This window comes from Pelophylax lessonae (genome assembly GCF_965119305.1).
Source record: "Pelophylax lessonae genome assembly, chromosome: 6".
NCBI lineage: Eukaryota > Metazoa > Chordata > Amphibia > Anura > Ranidae > Pelophylax > Pelophylax lessonae.
The window spans coordinates 300,504,477-300,517,291 of NC_138773.1; the positions used below are offsets into that span (position 1 = coordinate 300,504,477).

At 45.7% G+C, this 12,815-nt stretch overlaps 1 protein-coding gene across 1 annotated transcript in view; it reads left to right on the forward strand.

Annotated features, from left to right (window-relative positions):
• Positions 1-12,815, forward strand: part of DNAJB2 (DnaJ heat shock protein family (Hsp40) member B2) — an 83,894-nt gene that overhangs the window by 39,891 nt on the left and 31,188 nt on the right. Inside the window, exons 3-7 of the mRNA XM_082262065.1 lie at positions 4,722-4,808; positions 6,151-6,260; positions 6,370-6,423; positions 10,860-10,973; positions 12,008-12,085. Coding sequence (XP_082118191.1) covers positions 4,744-4,808; positions 6,151-6,260; positions 6,370-6,423; positions 10,860-10,973; positions 12,008-12,085 — 421 coding nt within the window. The 5' untranslated portion in view covers positions 4,722-4,743. The remainder of the gene's footprint in view (positions 1-4,721; positions 4,809-6,150; positions 6,261-6,369; positions 6,424-10,859; positions 10,974-12,007; positions 12,086-12,815) is intronic.

Below are 12,815 nucleotides of genomic sequence, written 5' to 3' on the forward strand. Positions count from 1 at the left end.
ATGCACTCTCAATAACATCCCCCCCCTCCCCCGTCCCTGCCCCCGCAACATAGTTTTATTAACTTTGATCCTGCCAGTAGGTCTATTTTTCCACTCCTTGTAACTTTTTCATGACCAAAATTTTTGGAAGTGTAAATGACCAGACTAATTTTTTTACTGGTGTGTCAATTAGGGCTCCTTTTAGACTTGCGGGGGGAAGGGGGGGGGGGCAGTAAAAGCAGGCAGTTGGAACTATGTTTTTACCACCTCCTTAAGCTATAAGGCAGCTGGACGGGGCACAAACACTCACCGGACCTTGTTAGTACCGGGTTGGACCCCCTTTTTGCCTTCATTCTTCGTGGCATAGATTCAACAAGGTGTTGGAAACTTTCTTTAGATTTTGGTCCATAGTGACATAACATCACGCAGTTGCTGCAGATTTGTTGGTTTGAGTCTCCTGTTCCACCACATCCCAAAGGCGCTCTATTGGATGAGATGTGGTGAGTGTGGAGGCCATTGGAGTACAGTGACCTCATTGTCATGGTGAAGAAACCAGTGGTGAGATGATTGGAGCTTTGTGACATGGTGCATTATCCTGCTGGAAGGAGCCATCAGAAGATGGGGACACTGTAGTCATAAAGGGATGGACATGGTCAGCAACAATACTCAGATAGGCCGTGGTATTTAAATGATCCTCAATTGGTACTAAGGGGCCCAAAGTGTGCTAAGAAAATATCCCCCACCCAATTACACCACCACCAGCCTGAACCATTACCCTTCCCCCGCACCATTACACCACCAGCCTGAGCCGGTGATACAAGGCAGGATGGATCCATGCTTTCATGTTTACACCAAATTCTGACCCCACCATCTGAATGTAGCAGCTGAAATCCAGACTCATCAGACCAGGCAACATTTTTCCAGTCTTCTATTGTCCAATTTTGGTGATCCTGTGTGAATTGTAGCCTCAGTTTCCTGTTCTTAGCTGACAGGAGTGGCACCCTGTGTGGTCTTCTGCTGCTGTAGCCCATCTGCTGCAAGGTTGGATGTGTTGTGCGTTCAGAGATGGTATTCTGCATACCTTGGGTGTAACGAGTGGTTATTTGAGTTACTGTTGCTTTTCTATCGTCTGCCCATTCTCCTCTGACCTCTGGCATTTTTTTTTTTTTACCTTTTTTAATGCATTCTCTGCATTAAAGTGGAGTTTGTCCCCCCCCCCCCCCCAAGCGAAAAATTTAAATTCAGCTGCTACACATACTGTAGCTGCTGACTTTTAATATTGAGACACTTACCTGTCCTGGATTCCAGCGATGTTGGCACCCCAGCCAATGTTTTTATCTTCTCTCTGGTGCTGCCGCCCCCATTGTCTGTCTGTCTGTCTGTAAGGGAAACCAGCAGTGAAGCTTCACAGCCGATTCTCTACTGTGCATGCGCAAAACGCGCTGCACTTTCTGAATGGCCCCGCAGTGAGGGAAGGAGGAGGGAGGCCGAGCTTCCAAGTTCTCCCGGAATGCAATCTCCCGAAAGTGGGGACAGGTACCGGTCAAAAACATGTACCCCCCCCCCCCCCCAAAAAAAAAAAGTGCCAAATGCGGCACCGGGGGGAAGGAGTTGGATAAGCAGAAGCTTTCACTTTTGGGTGGAACTCTGTTTTAAGGTAAAAAACCTTCTGTATGCAGTTCCACCCCCAGCCCCCCTTTATACTTTTATTGTGATTTTGTTATATAGGAGGGGTGCTAGTTAGTAACCGCTCTTGTGGCTCTGAAGAAGAGGTAAACCCTCGAAACACGTCAACCCATTGGACCTTTATTTCTGTCACATGAGTTGATGAATATGGATTAAATTGCTGGAATTTGTGATGAGCTTTTTAACATGAATTAATTTTGGCCGTAGAATATTTAGCACTTTTTGCTTTAAAAAATAATTGGTCTTGGGAGCGGTCATTGCGCCCAGTGTTTCTTTTGCATGGTTTCAGTGTTCCAGACTCCCCCAGTGTTTGAGGGCAGCAAGACCCCATTTATCCATGTAGCACTGCCCCTGTAAGGACCGCATGATATTCACTCTGTGGCAGGGGCCTAACTACAGGGGTTGTAATTGCAACCGGGCCCCGTGCTCCAAGGGGGCCTGTGCGGCTCCCCTGTACACCTGGATAGGAGGGGCGGCGGGGGCAGCATGTAGAGAAATCACTGTACTCCTTTTTCCTCCTGTAGCTGCAAGAGGAAAATGGAGGAGATTGGTTCCTCTGTATGCTTCCCCCGCCACTCCTCCTATCCAGTTCACTTGGACAGAGTCATAGTCAGTGACATTGTAAAAAAATAAAATAAAATGATAAAGAATAATACAATTAAAATGCCAAAAAATAAAAACTACTGACACCAGTGGGTGAACTTCCAGGATCGCAAAGGTCACACTTGCAACTGGGCCCTGGCATTTCACCACTGTGGGGAGGCCCCCAAGATGGCAGGAAGGGGGCCCACTGCAGAACTTGTGAAAGGGTCCCGCTGCGAGACCGTAATAAAGGGCCCGCAATGAGAGTAAAGGGCCCCAGGATCAATGGGAAGAGCCCAAGACTTGAAGGGAAGGGCCTCCTGCCAGGGGTCCGGGGGGGGGGGGGCCTTCATGGTTTCTTGCACCGGGGCCATGAAGGTTCTAGTTACACCTCTGCTCTGTGGGTTCCCCCTTGTTACCAGCACACGGCCATAAGCAAAGACAATTCCTTAATTCTCCTTGGCTCACACTCCAATAATCAGTCCAGGGGTATTTGGTTGTTTTTGTTTATTGTAGAATGGGGATAGAAGGAAATAGTGGGGAAACTCCAATTTTAACTATTCACAATGTTTGAGGACTCCTATCTTCTCTGCTTTGTAATAGGTATGGAACAGCCAGGCTGTTGATTCATCCTGCCACTTTGAATGAATATGGATTAAGTGTTTTATCTTTTAAGACAACTTGATGAACTATTAGTTATCTTCAGGACAATCTCCGCAGTATCCTCTCTCTTCCTCTGCTGAACTGTCTATCCTACGAGCAGGGGTGGCCCCCCTCAGGTCAGGCCCGTTGACACAAGTCACTGTACTCACTACACTGCAGTCCCAGGGTCTCCAGTGTCTCCCCTCTCAGTCAGCTTCCCTGGACCTCTGGGTTCAGCTCCTCTCAACCGCTCCTCTGGCCCTCAGGACGACCTCCTGCAACCGCATGACACCTTTACAGAGGAGGAGGCAGCCGCCCCCGCCCTCCGCAATTCCGCTCTCCAGCCAAAGACGTCGCAGCACATGTGCTCCTGGCTTTTATACAGTATCCCAGAATGCACCGAGGCGACCTGCCCTCTGCCAGTCATCAGGACTGTATCCAAAGCCTATGCACCCATTCGTCAGGTTTCCTCCCACTGTCCAACATGCCTCCCTATTGGACCAGCGTGAAACACCCTTTAGACTGAATGAATCGAATACTGAGCACAATGAGCAGACCTCACTAACAGATCCTGCTCCCTTATAGGCAGAGAACAATATAGATCTGCAGCTCTTCTGGTAAGCAGACAGAGCCAAAAATATACTCTCTCACTAGCACCTACCTAGGAGGGTGCTACATTCATATAGAACTAGGATGGAGATAGTTTACTCATCTGGAGCGGGCACTTTTCCAAGCGTGTTTGTGATTACCCTTTTATACTTATCTGAGCCCAATCTGCATGTAGTCCCGCCCCTCTTTATACTCACCTGAGCCCAATCTGCATGTAGTCCCGCCCCTCTTTATACTCACCTGAGCCCAATCTGCATGTAGTCCCGCCCCTCTTTATACTCACCTGAGCCCAATCTGCATGTAGTCCCGCCCCTCTTTGTACTCACCTGGGTCCAATCTGCATGTAGTCCCGCCCCTCTTTATACTCACCTGGGCCCAATCTGCATGTAGTCCCGCCCCTCTTTGTACTCACCTGGGTCCAATCTGCATGTAGTCCAGCCCCTCTTTATACTCACCTGGGCCCAATCTGCATGTAGTCCCGCCCCTCTTTATACTCACCTGAGCCCAATCTGTATGCAGTTCCCCCCCCCCTTATACTCACCTGAGCCCAATATGCATGTAGTGCCGCCCCTCTTTGTACTCACCTGAGCTCAATATGCATGCAGCCCCCACTCTCTTTATACTCACCTGAGCCCAATCTGCATGCAGTTCCCCCCCCCCCTTATACTCACCTGAGCCCAATATGCATGCAGCCCCGCCCCTCTTTACTCACCTGAGCCCAATCTGCATGTAGTCCGTCCCGCCTCTCTTTATACTCACCTGAGCCCCCCCTTTTTACTTACCTGAGCCCGATCCAGTGCTATGCTTGAGAGCAGCGGTTCTCTCTGCTCTTTCTCTCGGAAATCGGGGCTGATCTGTGCAAAGCCAGGTAATTATGACTTGTTTGTTTTGTTTGTTTGTTTTTTATTTTGAATACATTTTAAACCTTTTGCCATCAAGAATGAGTCACAATAAAGCGTATACTCCATGTCCAAGGGGAAAGGTTTGCCCCTGACTAATGCTGCTGACTTATAGGTTGAGAATTCCCATGTGTTCCTTCCCAAAATAATCCAGAGGGAGGGATGGGGATGGGGAGCTCGGAGGGGAATTCGGGAGCTGTAATGTACTATTCTTGTATACGTGTCACCTCTAGACAGATATATAGGTTACGCCCTTCCTTGTCTGTGACTGGCAACACTGACTGTACCATGGTGAACATCAACTCTCCTCCTTTCTTCTTCCAGAAACTTCTCAGAACAAAGAATCATGGGCGATTACTATGAGATTCTCGGAGTGCCCAGGAACGCCACCCAGGATGACATCAAACGGGCGTAAGTCTTCGAACAATGCAGAATCTGTTGTCACGTTGTATGGCATAACATATATTTGAAGGGACTGTGCGGGCAGAATAATGAACCTCTCCGGGATCTAGTGAGGATTTCCATTGTGGAAAGAGATATGTGCTTTACCCATTAGTGTCTTTTACTGTCTGCATTCAGCTATTCCTACCCGGCAGGCATGGAGTCCGCTGTGCATTTTATTCCTTAGATTCCCTTTCAATGTTTTATCATGGAGAAGGTTTATCTGTTCACAGGGCTGCTGTTAGAAATCACAGGGTCCCCATACTGCCTACCTGGCATGGCCCCTCCCCCCTCCAAATATATCCAGACAATATCTCATATAAAATCATTATTAGCAGACACAAACATAAGAAAACCGTGTGAATTAGCCCTTTTTTATTTATTTTTTATATTTAAAAAATGTATTTTTTTTTTTTTAATGTTAAGTGTTTACATTTTTTTTTATGATTTTTTTTTAAATATTTATTACAATCTTTATTATTATTATTATTATTATTATTATTATTATTATTATTATTATTGTGTTTTTACAATTTGTTTTTTTATTTATATACAGGACAGGGAAGTCTGCAGCGCTGCGGGAAGGGGGTACAGTGAAAGGGGGCACACGGAAAGGGGAATCAAGAGCAGGCAGAATAGGGAGAGGGAGGATTGGTGTCGGAGAAGTAATTGCAACAACAATGCCCTGTGTCTGTGTCTCTCCCTGCAGCAGCTGAAAGCTGGCAGGAGAGGGAGAAACTGTCTTTCAGCTGCTTCCTGCAGAGAGGCGCACAGAGCTACCTTCTGTAATTGCCCCCCCCCCCCCCCGACTGCACCAATTCACAATGCTGTCGGGGCCCCCCTGTGTGCCTGGGCCCCCGCCCCCCCCCCCCCCCCACTATCAGTGGCCCTGTCTGTTCACAATAGTGTAACATAAAGATAAGTTCAAGTCAGGTTTGCATGCGCCAAAATTAGGTTAATGGTGAGATTTTTGAAAGTTTCAAAATTACAAATGACATCATTCACGGTAAGGCTGGCCATAGATAAGTCAGTTTTTGGATCCAGCAATGGGTTGAATAAAAATACTGACCCGATTATTCCCCATCCATACATTCAAAGTGGTGTGTTGATTAGAGCTGCATATACAAAAAGATAGAAAGCAGCATTTAGAATTTCTTAACATGCTAAAACTTAAAAGAGATGATAGTGTTTTAGTTTAGATTTACTTTAAAAATTAAAATTTCAGTGCACAAACAAAATATTTAAGGTTTTTGGGGCTGATTTAATATGACCCTGCAATCCATTTTTGCCTTATGTACTTCTCACCTCACAGCTATAGGAAGCTGGCACTAAAGTGGCACCCCGACAAAAATCCTGACAATAAAGAGCTGGCTGAAAAGAAGTTTAAAGACATCGCAGAAGCCTATGAAGTTCTGTCAGATGGTAAATATGGCATTGTGCTAATTTCCTATGGGATAACTAGAACATATGACATAATATACGGTATAGTCTATATTTCCTAACAATCACTTTGTGTTTTTTTGTTCATCAGCGGAAAAGCGAGAAACCTATGATCGCTATGGGAAAGCGGGATTCTCAGGACCTGGTGAGTATTCTATGGATTATCTTATCTTGGTTACATCTTTCAGGGCTTAAAGTGGTAGTATACCGCTTTTTGCGAGTTTTAACTACAGGTAAGCCTATAATAAGGCTTACCTGTAGGTACAATTAATATCTCCTAAACCGACACGGTTTAGGAGATATTTGCACTGCATGCAGCCACTCACGCGAGCTGCGCGAATGCGCTCTGAAGGTCCGGTGGACCTTCAGCGTTCCTTGCCGGAAAATGACTCCCGCGCGCATGCGTGGAGTGATGTCATCGCGGCTCCGGCCAATCACAGCGCCGGAGCCGCCGAACCCGGAAGAGACTCAGAGGGATCATGTCGGCTCCCACAGCGGTGTCCGCGGGTCCGTGTCGGGGCTTCGTTCCGAGGTAAGTAATTCATAATGAGCTAGTATGCGATGCATACTAGCTCATGATGTCTTTGTCTTGCAGGGTTTTTTTTTTTTTTTTTAATTTTTTTAAGTATACAACCGCTTTAAAGTGACAGGTCGGTAATATCATTGATATCAAGGAAACAAGATGAGAAACTTCATCTCCTTGAGAAAGGGGCAACCTGCGACCAAATTCTCACCTTCTGTAGGGCTGTGTGAAAAGCATTTGACACTTATGTTATAACCTGAATCCACCACACTTGACATCAGAGCTTTTGTATCTGCATTTTTATATATATATATATGTCCCTCAGTTTTCACTTCTGGCTTCAAAACTCACCTTTTAATCATAAGCATGAGCAATGGGTGTGCCAGGTGTGCAGATTCACTGTTTAAACTGGTATTTCACCAAATCCCCCTCCCTAATCGGGCTCCTAAAAAATTGTAAAAAATAAAAACTACTGACACCAATCTTTGCTCTACTGACACCGTCAGTATATATACACATGCACACATATTGTATGTCTTTGAGTTTCAAGGTGCACACCCTAATGCAGTGATGGTGAACCTTGGCACCCCAGAGGTTTTGGAACTACATTTCCCATGATGCTCATGCACTCTGCAGTGTAGGTGAGCATCTTGTGAAATGTAGTTCCAAAACATCTGGGGTGCCAAGGTTCGCCATCACTGCCCTAATGCAACAGGCTGTGCACACCTATGCCTTTATTCCAGAGCCAGAGCTATCCCCTGCAGTACCTCTTCTCTGCCACAAGATGTCCACACCTGGTGTCACTCAATCTTGAAAATTTAGGACTAAAGAGCTGCAAGTTACAGGATGTCAGAGACCCACCCCCTAAGAGGGCATCACCAGGATCCCTTGCATGCATTTTTGTGAACAGTAAGCTTTGACAAAGCATTTACAGAGTTTTCAGTAAGCCATGTTAAAAGCTTTAAATTACCATTCAGCTCCAGTTTGTAAATGGGATGTAATGGGAGTGTTGGTTGCCACATTAAACAAGCTGCTAGCAGGCTTCAGCACTTCTTGAAGCCTATTAAAAAGCCTGCTAGGTCTGTTTCACACAGGCTTCAGCTTGCATAAGAGCATTCTGAACAGCAAGCTTTGCCAAAGCATTTACAGAGCTTTCAGCCAGCTTTGTTGAAGCTTTTAAAGTACAGTTTAACTCCAGTTTGTTAATATTGAATACAGATCGTAATGGGAGTGTTGATTTCCACATTAAACCTGCTGCTAGCAGGCTTTTTAATAGGCTTCAAGAAGTGCTGAAGCCTGCTAGCAGCTTGTTTAATGTGGCAATCAACACTCCCATTATGATCTGTATTCAACATTAACAAACCGAAGTTGAATGGTACTTTGAAAGCTTCAACAAAGCTTGCTGAAAGCTCTGTAAATGCTTTGGCAAGGCTTGCTGTTCAGAATGCTCTTATGCAAGCTGAAGCCTGAGTGAAACAGACCTAGCAGGCTTTTTAATAGGCTTCAAGAAGTGCTGAAGCCTGCTAGCAGCTTGTTTAATGTGGCAATCAACACTCCCATTACATCCCATTTACAAACTGGAGCTGAATGGTAATTTAAAGCTTTTAACATGGCTTACTGAAAACTCTGTAAATGCTTTGTCAAAGCTTACTGTTCACACTGATGGAAACACTCCTCATGGTGTGGAGAGTGGTGTTGGTGTCATCACTTTAAATATCACTTCAGATATACAAATAGAATATTTGACTTTGGATATTAATGTAAACCTTTCATGACAGAAGTATGGGGCTGCCTTTGTGCACCTCAATTTGAGAATGTTAGTTGCCTGGCTTTCAGGCTTATCCATTGGCATTTTATATCGTCACTGACCTGGAACAATGATTAATTCAGGAACTCCGGGTAAAGGTGGCTAGTCATATTGAATTCAAAACTTTTTAAGATGTTTCCTCTCGTAGTGTTTGGTTACCGTCGTAACCCACCAACAAAATGGCCGCCGCGTCTCCTCCACGTATGGAGCTTACGGCGACGCACGCCACACGTGGAGGAGACGCGGCGGCAATTTTGTTGGTGGGTTACGGCGGTAACCGATCACTATAAGAGGAAACGCACTACGCTCCATTTGTTCTGCTATCTTCCTACATTTGGTGGAGAGGTGATCGTATGCCGTTCCTTTGGGAGGAGAGGAGGACCCTATCTTATCTTGATCTGAAAGCTGTATATGACCTATGTAGTGAGGGTCATATATTTCTGGTAAGAGACAGTATGAGCTGATCTTTGGTGGTGGTTCTCTGGGCTTACGGACGTCCACCTTTGTTTCATTGAACACTTATGGACTGTGGTTTCCCTCTGCAATATATGGACATTCTATGAGAGCGGTGTTCTAGAATAGCGCCACATTTCTATTCCATGCTTAAGTATTAACAAGTACTTTTCACTAAAAAACTTGAACTTCATAGTGATTCATACTAAATATACAGGGGCTGCTCAAGGCTCTAGCAGGTCTTCTTATGTTGCAACTGCTTGAAGTGCAGACAAGGACCGAGCTTGTCCCAGCTCTAGACATGTGATGGAAAAGTTCTGGAAGTTTCACATCTCTGTTTTTGACAGGTGTATGACAGTCTCAGCCTGGGCTCCAACTAGGCCACAACCCCAACACGTTTCACTTTGACCAGAGAGCTTAGTCATGGGTCCCCATGACTAAGTTCTGTGGGCGGAGTGAAATACATCAGGGCCTTGGCCTGGTTGGAGCCTGGGCTGAGGCTGTCATTCACCTTCTTACGGGATTTTGCAGAGATTTGCGACGTCCAGGACTTTTCCCTTTTTCGATTGCTTAAACTTCATAGTTTTATAAGGTTTCCTGCTCCTGCACCACCTACTGCTTGGTGCCTAAATGCACCTATTCTATGCACATAAATTATATGCAATCTTTTTAATTATATGTTGCACAAATTGAGACATTTATGCAAAATGATATTTATGACATGTGCCAAATTCCATTGGAACATGTATTCTATATCATAATTTATTTATTTGTTGCACTAGTAAAAATGTCAAACTTTGCACTATTTTAATGTCACTCTGCTGATAGTTTATCACATATTATGGACAGTCCATCAGTAGATGTGAGAAACTACATCAAAGTGGTCGACCAAGTGAAACCTCTGTAGTACCAAACATTGGAGTTGTATCTGTAACCAGATACCATAGGGCAGGGATCCTCAAACTACAGCCCTCCAGCTGTTGCAGAACTACACATCCCATGAGGCATTGTAAAACTCTGGCATTCACAGACAGAACTAGGCATGATGGGAATTGTAGTTCCTGAACAACTGGAGGGCCATAGTTTGAAGCCCCCTGGTTTATCAGGTTCAATTTCTCTTTGTTATTCGGATTGCTTGTTAACCTCAGAGATCATTTTTTGTGGCCCTGCTAGCAACCCCCAAATGGCCTGATGGTTGTCTCTCATTATATTCTTTGTGCAGGGGCTGACTGGCAACTTTCAGCCCAGGGGGCAAGTACAAACCATAGGCCCGTGGTGCAACGACTCGGGCCCCCCCCTCCCACTCTCTCTCTTTCCGGCCTCCTCCTGACCCTCATTCCAGGCCGAAGCTCCGCTCCAGGTACTCTCTACTCACCGGCCGAATCTGGTTTCCCAACCTGGCCAGCAGGGGCGGTTGGGGGGGAGCTGGGACAGCTCGGTCTGGGTTGGCAGGAGGAGGAGAGTCTCCAGTGGGGCATGGAACCGGCATCTGCTCAGACGAAGCTTACACCATCCATGCTGGGGGGAGGGCTGTGCTCTGTCCTTGTCTTTATCCCGCAATCAGTAGGTCAGCAGTGGGGACTTTTTTTACACTTCACCAGGAATCCTTTAGGCATGTCTGTGGCAGAAGTGGTGCAGCCTTTTCTTGGGGCATCAGAGTGCCCCGGGGGGCAATTGCCCCCCTGCGTCCTGGCCCAGTCCTCCCCTGTCCTTGTGTAATCACCAGTAAGCTTCCAGCAGCCCGGCAGATTGTATTTGTTAATCTGAAGCATGATTCTTTGATTTGTCTCTTGCACAGAGCCCAGATCCAGCTCAGGATCCCACTTTCATGGATTTGCCCACACATTCCGGAGCCCAGAGGAAGTATTCCGGGATTTCTTTGGTGGACGAGACCCCTTCTCTGACTTCTTTGGTAAGACCGTCCACAGATACCTGTTAAAGTTTGTGTGATGGAAGGGGGGCTGCATGTCAATTATCCAGAAGTGTCCAGAATTGGGGATTCTCTTTTTAAAAGGACCCAGTTTAAAAAAAAATATATACAATTATTTATATATGTATATATGTAGATTCCTATACTGATTATGCAAATTTAAAAGTAAAATCTACATTTGCCAAATAGATCTAAACATAGCAGACTGGGCTCACATCCATACAACCCCATTGTTCCTATGCAACACAACATCACTTCAGGGCGGTTGTGAAATAATACCACCTTGCTGTTAAAGTGAAACGAAAAGTCTCAAATTAAAAAAACTGTGAATAGCCAGGCTCTTTATTTCAGAAGAGATGAGCAATGGGGTGGATTTACTAAAGGCAAATAGACTGTGCACTTTACAGTTGCCTTCTGCAAGAGCAGTTGCTCTAGAGCTTAGTAAATGAGGTAGAGCTTCACTTTGCAAAGAGTACCCAATCACATGCAAGGAAAAAAAAAAGCAGCATTTTTGCTTGCACATGATTGGATGGTGGAAGTCATCAGAGCTTCTGCTCATTTACTCATTTCCGGAGCAACTGCACTTAGAGTGCACTGCCGATTTGCCTTTAGTAAATTAACCCCTTAGTGCCGGTTCACACTACCGCGGCACGACTTCGGCGCAACTTGCACGGACTTCATATAATGAATGCCTATGCAAGTCGCTCCAGGTCGCCCCGAAGTAGTACAGGAACCTTTTTCTAAGTCGGAACGGTTCCTGTAGCACACAATGGACCACGACGGACCGCGACTTGTCAGGCTGACAAGTCGTGGTATTGTGAATGGACACTTAATCTCTTTTAATTTACAGAGTATTGGTGGACAAAGCATAGGAGATGTGCACATGTTGCAGAAATGTACAAATTATATTTATACTTTTAAATTTAGACATACACAGTAACAGTACAGTTATGAAAGGACGGCTATTAAAAGAAATGAATGATTGCTTTTTTCACCTTCTGTTTCTTTCTTTAAAGGTGATGACTTTCTGTTTCCTGAAATGCGTCACACTCACTCCTCACAATTTTTTTCAGACTCTTTTCCCACTGCTAGAGGTAAGGTCCGCTGCCCTTCCCTTTAATACTATGGGCTTGTCTTATGAAATGAGACCTCTGCACCTTCAGACATTCGGGGAACCAGCAAAATTGGGAAAAAAAAATGCGTGTCTGGTGGGGGGGGTTAGGTATTTTTTAGGAGGATTAAGAAACCAACTTATAACAGAAAGTAGATAATGCCATTTACTTCCTGCTAAATATCGCAGTATATCTGCACACCATGGCCTGCATTTTATAGGGTAGAGCTTAAAGCAGTGTTCGCCCCCCCCCCCCCCCCCAAAAAAAAATTAAAAGTCAGCAGCTACACAAACTGTAGCTGCTGACTTTTAATATTAGGATAATTACCTGTCCTGGAATCCAGCGATGTTGGCACCGCAGCCGATGTTTGCATCGGCTGTCGGGTGCTGCTGCCGCCATTGCCGGTAAGGGCACTTCTCAGCCGGGCCAGGACGCCTGGGCACTGTGGCATCATGTGGGGTTGTTGGGTGGGGGGGGGGGGGTGGATGAGAAGACTGGTCAGGAGGGGATTTTTGTTGGAAGGGTAAATTTGGGGGGGCAGTAGTGCGTAAAGAATTGCTCTAAAAGGGGGGGGATATGGAGGAGGGGATTTGCAAGAAGAGGTGATATTGTAGAGAGAGGGAGGGAATTTTAGCAGGGGAAGCAGATTTGTACTGGGAGGAGGGGTAGTTATGCTTCCAGGGAAAGCATGCAGATTAGTGCTCTTTTTATT